This window comes from Cetorhinus maximus, chromosome 20, assembly GCF_964194155.1.
Source record: "Cetorhinus maximus chromosome 20, sCetMax3.hap1.1, whole genome shotgun sequence".
In the NCBI taxonomy this organism is placed as follows: Eukaryota; Metazoa; Chordata; class Chondrichthyes; order Lamniformes; family Cetorhinidae; genus Cetorhinus; species Cetorhinus maximus.
In genome coordinates, this window is record NC_135898.1 from 13,916,650 (window position 1) to 13,934,024 (window position 17,375).

Consider the following 17,375-nt stretch of genomic DNA (forward strand, 5'->3'; position numbering starts at 1 on the left):
ACAATGGAAGCTGAGAATATCATGCATTCTATTCACCTCATCCTCCCTCAGTTTTCTCTCCTTACTCTCAGCTGATCCATTGAGTTGACTATCCTGTCTGTGACAATTGTGTGTTAGGCTGGTCAACCACCATGCAGGACATTTCATTACTGAGCCTGCTCCCGTCCAAACTTGATGTCTTGTCATGAGGCTATGTCCTTTTATTTTTTGAAAATATGATTTTTCAACTTTCAACTGACTGAAAATTGTGCAATTTGAACTGAAATCGAGCAAACAGCTTAAAAATGTAAGGCTACATTCCAAGATGCAGATGAGAAACGAATAAATCAGCCTCAGGGGAGTGTGAAGAGAGAGACATATCCTATAAGCTAGACGCCCATTAGAAATCGTAACTGCAGAAGGAAGAGACGTGACACAGGTGGTGTCAAGAAAATCTTCACCCCGAGGAAACAGACTTAAGTTGCTCTCTCTCCCTCTCTTTTGGAATAAGTGTCCCCAGTTCAAGAAGCCAACTCTACCAGAAACCTACCAGAGAACTGAGATCTCGTAACAACTGCAACCTCTTCTAATTCTGACCGCATCCAAGAATTCAGCTAACCTAAATCAGCCCCGATGTTTCAAATCTATGTCGCAAAGACAATCAAAGGGCACTTAACTGTATATTCTTTTACTTTTTTTTATTGGGCTCTAGCTCCCCTTATTTCTGATGTGTGTGTGTGTTTGAGCCCGAGTGACTGCATGAGGGCCAAGTGCTTGACTTTTGTGTTTTTATTATTTTACTCAAGTTTAGTGGTGAATTAATTTTCTCTTTCTTTGGCTTATTGCTCACAGCTTAAATAGTTAAATACATTCTGATTTGGAAAAGGCATATCCTCGTAAAAAAGAAACTTAAACCTTTGTTGTGACTGACCGAGGACGTTAAATAGAGGGGAACCAGTTTACCCCTGTTCACCTGTTTGTAACAGTCCATATATAAGCATTTTCCAGAAAGGGTCGTTGAATTGAAAACAAGAAAATTCTGGATTGCAAAAGACTGCAACTCATCCAACTGGTTCAGAAACTAAAGCCTCTCAATCATCTATTCCCGAAACATGCATCAGATTCTCTTTTAAATTTCCCCACCCCAATTCTCTTTCTAGGCAGCCCGTTCCACATGTGGACCATTTGCTTCATCCTCTGCTTCAGCTAGTTAATCAAGCACATTCCAAGTGACCAACAATTGCCATTCCTCTCCGATTTTCTCCAGAATGTCTACCCACTGGCGATCAAGTTCTTTTCCATCCTTTACATTATTTCAGATAAATGTCTTGACTGGAACTTGCATTACATTTGATGACATTTTGTCTTTACTGAAGTTTTTCCACATGACAATACTGTCTACCCTACTCAAACATCTGCAATGTCAGCGTGACCCTCATCACCAAGTTATATCATGACCTCATCTTCTACTCCTCAAGCACCAGATCATTCCTCTATCACCTCATCCTGTTCCACTCCTCTGGGATCACCATTAAAATTTTCATCATTGTCCCAACTGTCTTCCTAAGATATCCATTTTTTCTTCCTCCAGCCTCTTCACCAAACAACCCTTCAACCTTGGTATATTCAATCTTCATATCAGCTGCTTTTAATCTCTCTCCTGGGAATCCTTCTGTCCTCTCTAAACCTATTTCATATAATAACTCTGACTCAAATTCAGTCTCCCAACCTTGCCAATGCCAGAGGTCTCAGTCACTGATGATGCTAACTCTGGTTACTTCCTGTATCTCATACTAATCACATCTTAACATTCCTTCAACCACCAGTTGCTTTCCTATTTGCCGCTGGAAAAAGCTTTACCCCAGTTAATTACATTTGAACTTTAAATCTCTCAACTGCCTAGCATTTGGTTGTCTATTCTCTCCAGTACATCTGTAGCTGTTGACTTGTTTGACTATTCCATCACCTCTACTTTTGATGCCTGGCAAAACCTTTTCCATCTCCCATTCCTATTCGTATTTCTGACATAGGGCCAGCTTTCCTCCATTTAAGTCCAAGCTTGAGCATACCTGATGCACAATTGGCCAGATCTGGCTCAACTACATCCAACTCTACTAAATCTCACTTAATTCTGAAAAAAACTAATCACTGCATTAGGATCATTCTAGGCAAAAATATTTCCTCTACTAATGACTACCTCCTTACCTTCATCCTAACCTTCAACAAGTATGAAGTGATAGAATATTTCTATTCAGGTGCCTCTGCTGCTGCCACCACCAGCCTTCTCTATTTATTCAAACCTTAAGCTCACTCCCAATCGTGCCCTGATCATTGTGTCTCTCTTGGCTTGCAATCTCTTCATGACCAGTCCAGTCTTAGTAAGCTCCTGGCTACACGACTTCCCTTTCTGCCTCCCATGCTCGCTGACTTCGTAATAGCTCCCTCTCCTTAGCTTGTGTCTCCCGCCCTTTCAGAACTGTTGCCATCCCTCTGCTCCTCAAATACTTTCCCACAACCTCTCTTTCTTGGAACATATATTGTTGAACATATATTGTGCTCCTAATCCATGCCCATTTCCATCGCAGCCTCGCACCATGTTTATCTGATCTCCACCAAAATTAAGAACATTCTCTGTGGCTATGATTGTGTTGCTTTATTTCTCTCTATCTTCCCTGTCACTCCTAACATGGTCAGCCACACAGTTTTCCTTCCATTCCTCTCTTTCAATGTCCACCTTTGTGAGGTCCCTCTTTCTCATTATGGCGTCATTGTCTGTCACACCTTTAGATGGTTTGATGGGTGCGAATGCATCCTCATTCAAAAAAAAAATGAGGTAAATACAAAGCTGTGAAGAGCAGGAGTTTGCTCATCAGTCTTTCTGATCATAGGATGAGCAGCAATGTTTGAATTGAACAAACCTACAATTTCTGACTTGGTGATGGCAAAAAGCTCAAGGTTTCTTTTGATTTTTTTTAACCAAATTTAGCAATGACAATTTTTGATCAGATACAGGGGTTTATTGTAAGTTGAGTATGGTAACAGACATTAATGGCCAAAATTATAGCACATTAAGCAAGAGTCAAGAATTCTCAGGTTGCCACTGCCCCACAGTCACGTTGCAGGCTTCGCGCCGAGTGCGCCCCTGTACTTGCAATGGCAACAAACTCAGCCTTTCACCAATGGCGAGGTGGCGCGGGAGTTTGACGCACGCATGCGCAGTCTGGAGCCGCTGGCGCGAGGAGGCTGTTGTTTGTTCGGCTGACGCCTGGATCCTGTCACGACCGTTTGGGTCCCTATCGGGTGGCATCCAGGTGTTCGGTCTGTGCTCGTTCCCACCATGGTCAGGGGTGGATAGGGGCAAGGGGTCGAGGGCAGGGGCGGGAGGGTGGAGGACATTGAGGTCAGGGGTAGGTGAAGATTTAGGTAAGGGGGTATGTGCGGGGGGGTGGGGGGTGTGTGTGTGGGGGGGTAGGGGGTGTGTGTGGGGGGGGGTAAGGGGGTGTGTGTGTGGTGGGTAAGGGTGTGTGTGGGGGGTAGGGGGTGTGTGTGTGGGGGGTAGGGGGTGTGTGTGTGGGGGGTAGGGGGTGTGTGTGGGGGGTAGGGGGTGTGTGTGGGGGGTAGGGGGTGTGTGTGGGGGTAGGGTGTGTGTGTGGGGGTAGGGGGTGTGTGGGGGGGGTAGGGGGTATGTGTGGGGGGTAGAGGGTATGCGTGGGGGGTAAGGGGGTGTGTGTGTGGGGGGGTAGGGGGTGTGTGGGGGGGGTAGGGGGTATGTGTGGGGGGTAGGGGGGTAGAGGGTATGCGTGGGGGGTAAGGGGGTGTGTGTGTGGGGGGGTAGGGGGTATGTGTGGGGGGGTAGGGGGTGTGTGTGTGTGGGGGTAGGGGGTGTGTGGGGGGGGTTAAGGAGGTGTGTGTGTGGGGTTAGGGGGTATGTGTGTGGGGGTAAGGGGGTATGTGTGGTGGGTAAGGGGGTGTGTGTGGGGGTTAAGAGGGTGTGTGTGTGGGGATTAAGGGGGTGTATGTGTGGGGGGTAGGGGGTATGCGTGGGGGGTAAGGGGGTGTGTGTGTGGGGGGGTAAGGGGGTGTGTGTGTGGTGGGTAAGGGTGTGTGTGTGTGGGGGGTAGGGGGTGTGTGTGGGGGGTAGGGGGTGTGTGTGGGGGGTAGGGGGTTTGTGTGTGGGGGTAGGGTGTGTGTGTGGGGGTAGGGGGTGTGTGGGGGGGGTAGGGGGTATGTGTGGGGGGTAGGGGGTATGCGTGGGGGGTAAGGGGGTGTGTGTGTGGGGGGGTAGGGGGTGTGTGTGTGTGGGGGTAGGGGGTGTGTGTGTGGGGTTAAGGAGGTGTGTGTGTGGGGTTAGGGGGTATGTGTGGGGGTAAGGGGGTATGTGTGGTGGGTAAGGGTGTGTGTGTGGGGGTTAAGAGGGTGTGTGTGGGGGTTAAGGGGGTGTATGTGTGGGGGGTAGGGGGTATGCGTGGGGGGTAGGGGGTATGCGTGGGAGGTAAGGGGGTGTGTGTGTGGGGGGGGTAGGGGGTATGTGTGGGGGGGTAGGGGGTGTGTGTGTGTGGGGGTAGGGGGTGTGTGTGTGGGGTTAAGGAGGTGTGTGTGTGGGGTTAGGGGGTATGTGTGTGGGGGTAAGGGGGTATGTGTGGTGGGTAAGGGTGTGTGTGTGTGGGGGTTAAGGGTGTGTGTGTGTTGTGTGTGGGGGGTAAGGGGTGTGTTGGGGGTAAGGGGGGTGTGTGTGGGGGTTGGTAAGGGGGTCTGTGTGTGGGGGTTAAGGGGGTATGTGTGGGGGTTAAGGGGGTATGTGTGGGGGGTAAGGGTCTATGTGTGGGGGTAAGGGGCTATGTGTGGGGGGTAAGGAGATATGTGTGGGGAGTAGGGGATATGTGCAGGGGTTATGGGGGTATGTGCGGGGTTATGGGTGGGGTAGGGGTGTGTGTGATGGGGGTAAGGGGGTGTGTGTGGGGGGTTAAGGGGGTGTGTGTGGGGGGTTAAGGGGGTGTGTGGGGGGGGTTAAGGGGGTGTGTGTGGGGGGGTTAAGGGGAGTATGTGTGGGAGGTAGGGGTGTGTGTGGGGGGGGTAAGGGGGTGTGTGTGTGGTGGGTAAGGGTGTGTGTGTGTGGGGGGTAGGGGTGTGTGTGGGGGGTAGGGGGTGTGTGTGGGGGGTAGGGGGTGTGTGTGTGGGGGTAAGGGGGTGTGTGTGTGGGGGTAGGGTGTGTGTGTGGGGGTAGGGGGTGTGTGGGGGGGGGTAGGGGGTATGTGTGGGGGGTAGGGGGTATGCGTGGGGGGTAAGGGGGTGTGTGTGTGGGGGGGTAGTGGGTATGTGTGGGGGGGTAGGGGGTGTGTGTGTGTGGGGGTAGGGGGTGTGTGTGTGGGGTTAAGGAGGTGTGTGTGTGGGGTTAGGGGGTATGTGTGTGGGGGTAAGGGGGTATGTGTGGTGGGTAAGGGTGTGTGTGTGGGGGTTAAGAGGGTGTGTGTGGGGGTTAAGGGGGTGTATGTGTGGGGGGTAGGGGGTATGCGTGGGGGGTAGGGGGGTAGGGGGTATGCGTGGGGGGTAAGGGGGTGTGTGTGTGGGGGGGGTAGGGGGTATGTGTGGGGGGGTAGGGGGTGTGTGTGTGTGGGGGTAGGGGGTGTGTGTGTGGGGTTAAGGAGGTGTGTGTGTGGGGTTAGGGGGTATGTGTGTGGGGGTAAGGGGGTATGTGTGGTGGGTAAGGGTGTGTGTGTGGGGGTTAAGGGTGTGTGTGTGGGGGTTAAGGGTGTGTGTGTGGGGGTTAAGGGTGTGTGTGTGGGGGTTAAGGGTGTGTGTGTGGGGGTGGTAAGGGGGTCTGTGTGTGGGGGTTAAGGGGGTATGTGTGGGGGTTAAGGGGGTATGTGTGGGGGGTAAGGGTCTATGTGTGGGGGGTAAGGGGCTATGTGTGGGGGGTAAGGGGATATGTGTGGGGAGTAGGGGATATGTGCAGGGGTTATGGGGGTATGTGCGGGGTTTATGGGTGGGGGTAGGGGTGTGTGTGATGGGGGTAAGGGGGTGTGTGTGGGGGGGTTAAGGGGGTGTGTGTGGGGGGGTTAAGGGGGTGTGTGTGGGGGGGTTAAGGGGAGTATGTGTGGGAGGTAGGGGGTGTGTGTGTGGGGGTAAGGGGTTGTGTGTGGGGGGGTAAGGGAGTGTGTGTGTGGGGATTAAGGGGGTATGTGTGAGGGGTAAGGGGCTATGTTTGAGGGGTAAGGGGCTATGTGTGGGGCGTAAGGGGCTATGTGTGGGAGGTAAGGGGCTATGTGTGGGGGGTAAGGGGCTATGTGTGGGGGATAAGGGGCTATGTGTGGGGAGTAGGGGATATGTGCAGGGTTTATGGGTGGGGGTAGGGGTGTGTGTAAGGGGGTGTGTGTGGGGGGTAAGGGTGTGTGTGTGTGGGGGGTAAGGGTGTGTGTGTGTGGGGGTAAGGGGGTGTGTGTGTGGGGGTAAGGGGGTGTGTGTGTGGTGGGTAAGGGGGTGTGTGTGAGGGGTAAGGGTGTGTGTGTGGGGGGTAAGGGGGGTGTGTGTTGGGGTAAGGGGGTGTGTGTGTGGGGGGGGTAAGGGGTATGTGTGGGGGGTAAGGGGGTGTATGTGGGGGTAAGGGGATGTGTGTGGGGGTAAGGGGGTATGTGTGGGGTAGGGAATATATGGGGGGCAAGGGGGTATGTGTGAGGGGGCAAGGGGGTATGTGTGGGGGGTAAGGGGGTATGTGTGGGGGGGTAAGGGGGTATGTGTGGGGGGGTAAGGGGGTATGTGTGGGAGGGGTAAGGAGGTATGTGTGGGAGGGGTAAGGGGGTATGTGTGGGGGGTAAGGGGGTGTGTGTGTGGGGGGTAGGGGATGTGTGTGGGGGGGTAATGGGGTATGTTTGGGGTGTGTGTGTGGGGTAACAGGGTATGTGTGTGGGGTAAGGGGGTATGTGTGTGGGATAAGGGGGTATGTGTTGGGGTAGAGGATATGTGTGGGGGGTATGTGTGGAGGGTAGGGGTTATGTGTGGGCGGGTGAGGGGGTATGTGTGGGTGGATGAGAGGGTATGTGTGGGTGGGGAAGGGGGTATGTGTGGGTGGGGAAGGGAGTATTTGTGGGGGTTAAGGGGATATGTGTGTGGAGGGTAAGGGGGTACGTGTTGGGGGTAAGGGAGTACGTGCGGGAGCTAAGGAGGCATGTGTGGGGGTTGGGGTAACGATGGGAGTTTGGGGAAAGGGTGAGAGGGGAAAAATGTGGGAGGTAGTGTAAACAGGAAGAGGGTTGTAGAGGGAGAGGGTGGGAGGGACGGGTTGGAGGGGCATCATTGGGGGTGGTGAGGGGAGCTGTGTAGATAAGTGACTGGGTGAGGCTGGAGTACAAAGATGGGCACTGGGCAGTTCTGAGATGCAGATAGATGAGGAGTTGGGATTTGCCAGGCCCAAAGGGAAATGATTATTGATTTCCATGTTTACTCTGCAGTTGCTGAAGATCAATTAGAAACACCAACAACTTAAATAGAGTTGCCAACTTCTCTAAGGTGTTCCTGGAAATCCAAGTTTAATCTCCGAATGCTGCTGCAAAAAACTCAGGACAGAAAACATAGTATTGACATAAAAAGCTGCTTTATTTTCATTTTATTAGAGCACTTCAGTTAATTAGTTAGAAAAAATATTGGGGATGGGAGAAAAAAATTATCTAAGGAGGTTATGTGGTGAAACTTTCATGAATCCATCCAACCAGAGTTGATGAACATAAACATCAGCTACTTGTGAGAGATATATATATGTACATAATTTATAAAATATTTATATATATAAATATGAAACCTAATGATTTCTGTATGGAAAAATGATAAAAGGTGCTCAATATAAAGTCACTTTGATTTTAAGAACCAGTGTTTTTGTTTGCATTTCATATTCAGTTATTTTCACTGCCCACATAGAACCCCAGGCTGGCTGGCAGCCTAACTGACTGCCTAAGGCAGTTATGCAGTAAGGAAAGCCAGCTGGTTGAAGCTTTTCCAGATTCACCACTTTGATGTTGTTCTCTAGAAAGGGTAAAAATGTGAGCACTGCTTTTCAGAAACTTAATCATTCTTGTTAAAAACATGAATTGACCATAAAGGCTTGGCAGTGTACAAAATCTAATCCCAGCCACCGAGGGTCTGGATTGTGATATGAAGCATAATTAATATTTCCACAGTTCCACAAAGCACAGAGAATTGTCATAAAATGTTTTGAACCTGAAAATCTATGGCAAGGATGACAATCTATGGCATGAATTGTCACAAAATCAAAAAAAAATGCAATTCATAATGTGTAGTTGACTTGTATGCTTGATTGACAAATCTTTCATGTTTGTTCACGAGAGAAATCCCTCATCTTGAAAGTCTGAACTGGCTGCTGAGCATAACACTTTTTAAACAAGTAACTTAATTACAGCATAATGAGTGTACAAGCACTTAAAGCGTAATCCACCTGTTAATATTAGTTTGGAAGGTTCTGCAATCTTATGCTGTAATGGAAGTTTTCTCAGGTATGTTATATCAGTGAAAAGTTCATTCAAACCTGGCCAATTACTGTCCTATTCAATCATGAGTAAAATAATGGATGCATTTCTTAATAATGTCATCAAGTGGCACTACTCAACAGTGACCTGCTTAACAATGCTCAGTTCGGGTCACCTTCATACCTCATTGCGGCCTTGGTCTAGATATAGATTCAAGAACTGAAGGCCGGAGGTGAGAGCAGTCACCATAGACTTCACGGCTGCATTCAACGAAGAAACACAAAGGAGCATGAGCAAAATTGAAGTTACTAAATTCAGAGGGAATCCCTACAGTGGCTGGAGTCATCCTGACACACAGGAAAATATTCACAGCTGTTGGAAACCAATCGTCACAGGTCCAGGATACCATTGAAGGATTTCCTCAGTTTAGAATTCTTGGTCCAGCTATCTTCAGTGCTTCATTAATGATTCATGACCTTTCCTCCATCTTAAGGCAGAAGTGGGGCTGTTTGCTCACCATTACCCCTTGAAGTTCCATTCTCAAATCCTCTGATTATTAAGCAGCCCATGCCAGCCAGCAGTAGGACCTGGATAACATCCAGACTTTAGCTGACAAGTGGCAGATAATGCTTACAAGTGACCCCGGTGCAATGACTATTTCAAGTAAGAGGAAGCCCAGCCATATCTCTTCAAATGACTGTGCAACGATAGAGGTGCTCAACATCTTGTGGATCATCAGCGATCAGAAGTTGAATTGGGCCAGCCGGATCAATGCTGTAGCCACAAACAGGCCAGTGGCTAGACACTCTGCAACAAGTGGCCCACCTCTTGATCACTCAAAGCGTATTGGCCGTCTCCAGGCTTATGTCAGAAGTGTGAAGGAATACTCTCCACTTCTCTAGTTAAGTGCAGCTGTAACAACACAATGCAGATCAACAACAACCAGGACAGAGCAGCAGGGTTCCTGCATGTCATGGAAAACCTGGAAAAGTCATAGAATTTGTAAATGGAAACTTTCTAAAAAAAAGGCCCAAGTCATTGAAAAGTTACGAAATTTTGTAAAGAGACTGCCAGAACAACAACAGTCATTGACGAAGTAGCCTGTCAATCGGGAACAATCAACCTGCCAGATTACTGCTGCTGTTCTGGTGGTGTCCAAAGCAGCCAATTGGCTGAGTAGCACACACCAGATTCCCCAATCCTTACTTTCTTGCTTGCCTCGTGTGAGCAAAGTTGTGTTTGTAGGTGTCAGTTGCAGATTTTTTTTGTTGTTGTGGCGCCTCAGGACTTGATGGGTGCCTTCCTCTGAGCTGTAGCACAGTAAACAAGGGAGGGCAGAGTGGGAACAAGCGGAGGAGCCAACATCTAAAATTATGCTACATGTCTATCTATGGTTGAGACCCATTTGCTCCGATCTTTCATCTGAGACGCAATAAAAATTTCTTCTTCAACTTGGAAATGTCAAGGAATTTTATTTTACATAAGGTACAGAAACCCTGGAGTGATTTGCATAGTTGCTGTCCTGCCACTGAACTCAATATCCACCACTGGTATAGTGTAGTTGAAACACATACAATCTACTGGATGAACTGCTACAACATGCCAAGGTTATTTCAACAGAGCGTTCCTGCACCTTAATATCTAGGACTGAGAAAAACAAGAGCATCAATGTTTTGGGAATATCATCACTGTACAATCTGCCGAAGGGTCATGAGGACTCGAAACGTCAACTCTTTTCTTCTCCGCCGATGCTGCCAGACCTGCTGAGTTTTTCCAGGTAATTCTGTTTTTATTATTGAGGACTGTTGTCTTCATAGCTGGGTTAGTACCCTGGAATTTTCAACCAAAGAAAATTGTGGGGTCACCAACACTACAAAAATTTTAATTATTTCAGGAGAAGGCTCACCACCATTTTCGGGCAACGAGGCAACCAATGCAGCATCATGCCAGCACCTGCCAAATTCTGAGACTATTTGAGCAAATGATATTCTGCCATCCACAGTGCAGGAATAAATTGAACGTTGTCCTCGCGTCTTCAGAAGATTTGTCTTTGCTGAGTTTGCTGAATACAGCTCTTAGAAAGTTAACCTCTCGGAAGAATGGTGTGAGTTATAAAAAGATGGTAAGTCCTTTGAGTAGGAAGCAAGGTAGCTTTTGAGGGAGCCAGATTCCAGTTTGCAAGGCCTCCAACAACAGATGTGCCATTTGAAACTGGCACTGACCCCGACACCACCATTATCACCCCAGATGTGTAGTCCCTTAACGCCTAAGAGTGCAATGACATAGGACTGGAAAAAGCGCTGCAGTCCATCTTTCCAACACTAGTGTATACAATATAGTTTATTTTATGATAATCCTTTTGATCCCCTTTTCAATATGCAATTGAATCAACATAGTTGTAGTTAAGAACAATTGTCTTCTCCAGCTATTGTGAAACTGTTCCACTCAAGTTGCCAACCCTCCAGGATTGGCCTGGAGTCTCCAGGAATTGAAGATCAATCTGCTGGAACTGTTGAGGTGCGACCCTGAAGAAAAATCATCAGGACATTAACGAAGATTGTTTACTTGTCATTTTCTTTGAACATTTCTCTTTACCAGATATAAAAAATATTGAAAATGGGTTAACAAAAAGTGCTTTGGCTGACAGTCAAGCATCATCCAATTGGGTAATGCATATTTTTGCTTTCCAATTGGTGTAGGAAGGGAGTGTGTCACAAAGATGGATGTGTTGGCCGACTAATGGCTGGAACCTGGGGCAAATCATGATGAAACCCCCAGGGATACATTTGATCAGAGTTGGTAGCCCTGTGCTCCACACAAACGAATGCTGTCAGCTTGAGCCTGCCAAAATTCCTGAAAATATCAACCTAAGCAAAATACTGGAGATTCTGCAATTCTGAAATAAAAACAGAAAATGCTGGAAATGCTCAGGCAGGTCAGGCAGCATCTGTGAAGAGAAACATTTTGGTTCAATGACCTGGAAACATTGCAGCAGCTTTTTTCTGTTGAGTATTTAGTTTGTAATTGATACATACATCCTTCCCTGCAGGGTACCACTTTGTGAATAATACTGGAAGGAACTTTCCAAAGCTGTTGTGCAAATCCATAAATGGAATAGAGGAATTTTTAGAATGCAGGTTTGATTATAAATCACTTTTCACTGTGGCACATGTCCTTCCACGTGTAGCCAGAGTTAACTGTAGCATTCGAACTGTTGTACAGTAAAATGTGACTTTGTTGCTATTTCTCCCTTCCCTTGAAGCCATCGAGTCTTTGGGTATGTTTGCACAGGTACTGGTTGGCTCTGCAGCATTTTGTCACCCTTTCTATTCATTTTTAAAGTGAATGTGTTCAATGTAACTTAAGGAGAGATTCCAGTGAAGCTTGATCATATAATTACCCTTTGTCAACACTGGTGCTGAATGGTTATGAGGAGAAACAAACCTAACGGATATTTCCCTTTGCTGAACCAAAGCAAAATCCCGAGCTGTTTTTACCCTCCTGTTTTCACTGTTAGTTCTGTTCAGTTGGACAGTGTTGAGTGTTCCGTTCTGTTCTTTTGTCACTTGTTCACATACAGGGGCTATAGAATAACGTGGGAGAAAATGGGCATCACCCAGACTCCTGCAGACCAAGAAAGTGGCAGTTCCCCAGGGCTACCTATTAAGCAAGTTTTCAGCCAAATGGAACAAAGACTGATATGGGCATCAACATATTCATATGCCAAGAGAATCTATTACTGCAGTATTAACTTGATACAAGGTTATTGTCATGCTGCATTAACTAACATCTCAATTTTTCCTCCAGCCTGGGCTGATAACATGGCTTTAGAGCACGATCGGGGTGATGCACATGTTAAGGTTTCGGCTCCTAAGGAATCAACTGAACTTATCAATAAAGTAAGCTGTTCTTTTCATTGCTTTTATTGTACTATGATAGTTAAAAAGAAAGGGCTGCCTTTATCCAGGACCTTATCGTATTTCATTAATGCTTCAAAATGTTCCACATGCAACTAATTGCTCCAAAGTACAGTCACTGCTGTTATCAAGACAGCTCTTTTGCATGCAGCAAAAATGCTACAATAGGATGAATAACAGGTTAATGTATTATTTGTGTCGGCAGTCGAAGGAGGACATGTTGACTATGGCATCAGAAGAATTTCCTGGTGTTCTTTAACTGCTCCATAATATCTTTAACATGCACCCGAACCAATAGAACTGGTGCAAGAGGTCTCAGTTTAATATCTCATTGGTGGATGGGAGCACTCTCTGAAGACTGAAGTGTCATTTTATTTGCCTAAATCTTGGAGTGGGACTCAAAGCATTCTAACTTGAGGGAAGAGTGACTTCGCCAAGCTGACAAGTTACATAGTTTGAGAGTAACAGGTGTAGCAATTTGACTCATTAGCTGCAAACTACTTAAAAGAAAATTCTTTCTGAAATGATCCCTATTGTTCATTTTATCCTTAGTTTCTGCTGCTTTTATAGTTAGAAAATCATAAGATACTGGAGTAAGTAAAAGATTGAAGTTCAAAATTCAAGCTGTCAGAGTTTGCTAAAATACAAAACTTGAGTGATTTGAAGTGCAATACACAACATCTTGGATTTGCATAGCCCTTTAGCATAATAAAACTGGTAAATGTATAGCAGTTGCAAGTCAGAAGTTTTTTTACAAGGTTTTATACAGACATTAGAAAATAATGATGGTGCATGCAATGTGAGGTAACCTTGTGACATGGGCCAATAATTGGTTAGGAGATAGAGTCGGGATTAAAAATTTTGTTTCAGATTAGTGGTGATCTTTGGGCTTGATCATGGGGCCTCAGCTTTGTACCATATATAGTAATGACTCAGACAAAGGAACAGTGAGTGTGTCCAAGTTTACAGATGACTTTAAGTTAGGCATAGTAAATGCAAGATCATCTACACACTACCTGAAAGAGTCAAATTGGAATGTTTTCTGAATGGTGAGAGACTCGCAGCTGTGGAGGAGCAAAGGGATTTAGGTGTCCCTACATAGACCACTAAAAGGTAGTGAAAAGGGACACACAACAATCAAAAAGGCAAATGTAATGTGATCCTTTATCACAAGGGAATTGGAATACAAAAGTGAGGAAGCGATGCTTTGGTTACACAGAGCCTTGACCGGATGCCATCTGAAAAGCTGCATTCAATTTTGGGTTGGAAAGAATACAGCGTAGATTCACTAGAATAATAGCAGGATTTAGAACATACACCTGTTTTGTATTCCCTTGAGTTTAGATGGTTAAAGAGTGATTGAATCCAAGTATTTAAATGATAACTTGGATTTAAAAAGGCAAATACTGATAATCTTCCCTCTGGTGGGGATTAAGGTGGCATTATCTTAAAATTAGAGCTAGGTAATTTATGAGTGAAATCGGGAAGCGATTTTTTCATACGCAGCATCTTGGAAATCTGAAATTTCCACCCCCTAAAGGCTGAGGATGCTTAATCACTTGAAATTTTCAAGACTGAAATTGATAGATCTTTAATTGATGAAGGCATTTAGGGATATGAAACAATGGAGAGGAGTTGTTGTTGGCAGGGGGTGGGGTGGGGGCGGTGTGGTGGTAAATGGAGTTGAGGTCATGATTTAACTGAAAGACAGAACAAACTTTAGGGGCTGATTGGCCCTTTCCCATTTCTATGCCTAAGCATGTGGAGCATTGTGTCCTCAATCTGCATTTAAACCCAACAAAGTATCATAATCTTGGAAACCATAAGACAGTGGACTTCTGAGGGTGGTAGGATAGCAAACACAATGCTCAGCTTTTCATCTTGTAAAACACTGTTATATAAGAAGCTTGTTGAAAAATACCTAACATTAAGGTCAACAATTTCAGACTGTGACCACCACTCCAATTTTGTTGGACAGCAAGCGCTGGTAATGATTCTGTTATTGTCCATTTACTACTCTTCCAGACCCTTCTTTTGTTTTTCCACTTGTTCCATTACCCCACCCTGTTTTGCATTACACCATCATTTCTCCTATCATTAATCACTCCTGTTTTCCACCATTTTTTTTTTTACATCCCCATCTCATTTGCCCTGCCTCAAACTTAAAAACTGGTAGATCTTGAAATTTTTCTGATTTCGACGGAAGGTTATTGACCTGGCATGTCAACTCTGTTTCTTGAGCATTAACCGTTCTACTGGAGTGAATCTTAATCACAGTAATTTGAGAGAAGTCACTCTTATCAACGTTCGTTCTTGTGTAACAATGCATGGGCACTCCTTACTGAGCAGTAGATGCCACCCCAGAGCTCTTTATAAGCTCATAATTAGAATTTCTACACTATCAGTTGGATAAATTGTAATCTAAAATGTTATCTTTTATTTAAAAAAGGGACTTACTGCCATCATAAATATTTCTGAAAGAGAGATATATCTATACAATAATGTGGGAAAAATACCTTCCAGTACTTATCCTTTTAAGTAGGCTCATAGTTGAATATTGCTATTGCTGTGAATGAGCTGACTATTGTTCCTTAAGAAATGAAACTTAATTTGATTTCCTCTCAGGTGAATCATGGTGGATTGTCAACTCTGGCTTTTAGCACACCATCTGGAGGGGCCAGTCTCTTCTTGGGGAACACTCGACCATTTGTGGGTCGCTGCTGTTACATCTGTGCACCCCAAAGCTGGGTAAGAGCATTGCACACATTTGGAAGGAAATGGAAGCCTGGCTGGGAACAGCTTTTGGAGCTGATCAACCTTGTAAAGACTGTGCAGCACTAATCAAATTGGGGAGAGTGCTGCGGAAACGTATTTGTGCTTGGCGCATCAAAAGTAATGAAGTAATCGACAGACAAAAAATTATTATTTTTGGTGTTAATTGTAAAGTTATTTTCTCAGATAATATTCAATGTTTGGCATGATATTCAACATTGTACATTTTTAAATTGAACTACAGACTTTGGGACAGCGAAGTTGCACATTTTATTTTATTTCTGTACAATTTTTTGACATTTAACTTATATTTTGTTCCCTCAGCCTCTTAAACTTTAGCTTTGCCTTGATATCATGGATGCAGCTTTCCACAGTAAAATTATTTCTCTATTTTAGGGTTTGCTTTTCCATAATCATTTAGCCTTGCTGGGATTTCGAAATGCCATCCTTGTTACTGAGGTACAGACACGGTACGTTGATAGATGAGATTGCAATAAAATTGCTGTTTTTTACGAGTTGCAAAGCATAAAAAAATGAATAGTTTTTACTGTTCAGGTCTTTTTTATAACCATCCTCAAAACTATCAACCATTTCTATGGAAGTTACAGTGCACCGGTTGCATAAATGCTTCTCAAAGCTTGTCTGACTGCTAGGGTTACTTTAAGAAAGCTGCAGCTACCCATATGCTGGGTGCACTCGAATTCCTACCTGTTCCACCTGCTGACTGATGCTCAGTTTGGATCCCACCAGAGCCACTCAGCTCCTGATCTCATTACAGCCTCGGTCCAAATATGAACAAAAGAGCTGAACTCCAGAGATGAGATGGGAGTGACTGCTCTTGACATCAAGGCAGCATTTGACCATGTGTGGTTTCAAGGAACCCTAGCAAAACTGGAGTCAGTGGGAATCGGCGGGTTGGGGGGAGAACTCTGCTGTGGTTGGAGTCATACCTTGTACAAAGAAAGATGGTTATGGTTGTTGGAGGCCAATCACCTCAGTCCCAGGACATGGCTGTAGGAGTTCATCAGGGTCGTATCCTCGGCCCCAACCATCTTCAGCTGATTCATCAATGACCTCCCTTCCATCATACGGTCAGAACTGGGATATTAGCTGATGATGCCACACTGTTCAGCACTATTCATGGCTCCACAGATACTGAAGCAGTCTGTGTCCTTATGCAGCAAGACCTGGACAACCTTCAGGCTTGGCCTGATAAGTGGCAAGTAACAGGCGTGCCACCCAAGTGTCATGCATTTGTTACGACCAGTCCCCAGGCAAGGTCCCGCAATTTATTATGACCCCGGATGAGACACCCCAAATTGTTATGCTCCCAGGTGAGGAGGAATGAACTGGCTCCCTTTCTTTATTCAGCCCCCTCGGTTGGTCGTAAGAAGGTTAATTTAAAAAGAATCCCATCCCTTGTAGATACCTATTCTCAGCCCAAATCATTTGATTTTAAAGGACCCAATTTGACTAGGCTGTCTTAAGTCAAAGTAAGAGTAAGTTTATTAATAGTTACTAAAGCGTGAGAAAAAATAATAAAAATGTAACACACACACACAGATTAGAATTGATAAGTGAGCCCAAAATAAAACTTAAAAAAGATATCCGAATCAGTCTTTGGCTTGTCTGTGAGGATTAGATGACGAAACGTTGCGGCCATTAAGTTGGGTGTTTCCGGTAGAGCTGACATGAGCAGCTAAGCAGTTGGTTTGAAGATTCTTGGTTCTGTAGGTTAGCTGAAAGGAGTTGTCCTGTTTCCTTTTCAACTGTGCCTTTGGTGATTTGTGACTTGCCTCCACCAACGGAGAAATACTTTTTTTTTTACCTGCAAGTGCAGTGATGCCTAGTTGATGTTCTTCAACTATGACCTTCACAGCACACACACTAGAACACCAGACTAGCACACCGAGACCAGGGTTGCAGTTGGCTTTTTAACCCCTTTTCTTGTGTATTCCTGGAAGGGAAAAAACAAACATGTCTTTCACCCAGAAACTGTTTTCTTTCAACTCAGGTCATGTCCATAGTCTGGGACATAACTCAACAGGAGATGGTTTCTGCTGAGTTGGTAATCAGCTTCCATCACCTTCGCAACCGCAAGAGATTACAGTTCAGTTTTTGCATTGCATCTCTTCCTTTGAAGTGTTCCTGTCTGAAGTAGGCATTGACACCTTATTAGGTGCAACGCTCCTTTCTCTCTGGACTAGTTGGTCAAGTATAATCCATGTAGGAA

At 45.7% G+C, this 17,375-nt stretch overlaps 1 protein-coding gene across 1 annotated transcript in view; it reads left to right on the forward strand.

Moving 5' to 3' along the window:
• Positions 1-3,183: 3,183 nt before the first annotated feature.
• Positions 3,184-17,375, forward strand: part of LOC144694874 (glycerol-3-phosphate acyltransferase 1, mitochondrial-like) — a 49,051-nt gene continuing 34,859 nt past the window's right edge. The window contains exons 1-4 of the mRNA XM_078565535.1: positions 3,184-3,297; positions 12,261-12,352; positions 14,996-15,118; positions 15,539-15,612. Coding sequence (XP_078421661.1) covers positions 12,275-12,352; positions 14,996-15,118; positions 15,539-15,612 — 275 coding nt within the window. The 5' untranslated portion in view covers positions 3,184-3,297; positions 12,261-12,274. The remainder of the gene's footprint in view (positions 3,298-12,260; positions 12,353-14,995; positions 15,119-15,538; positions 15,613-17,375) is intronic.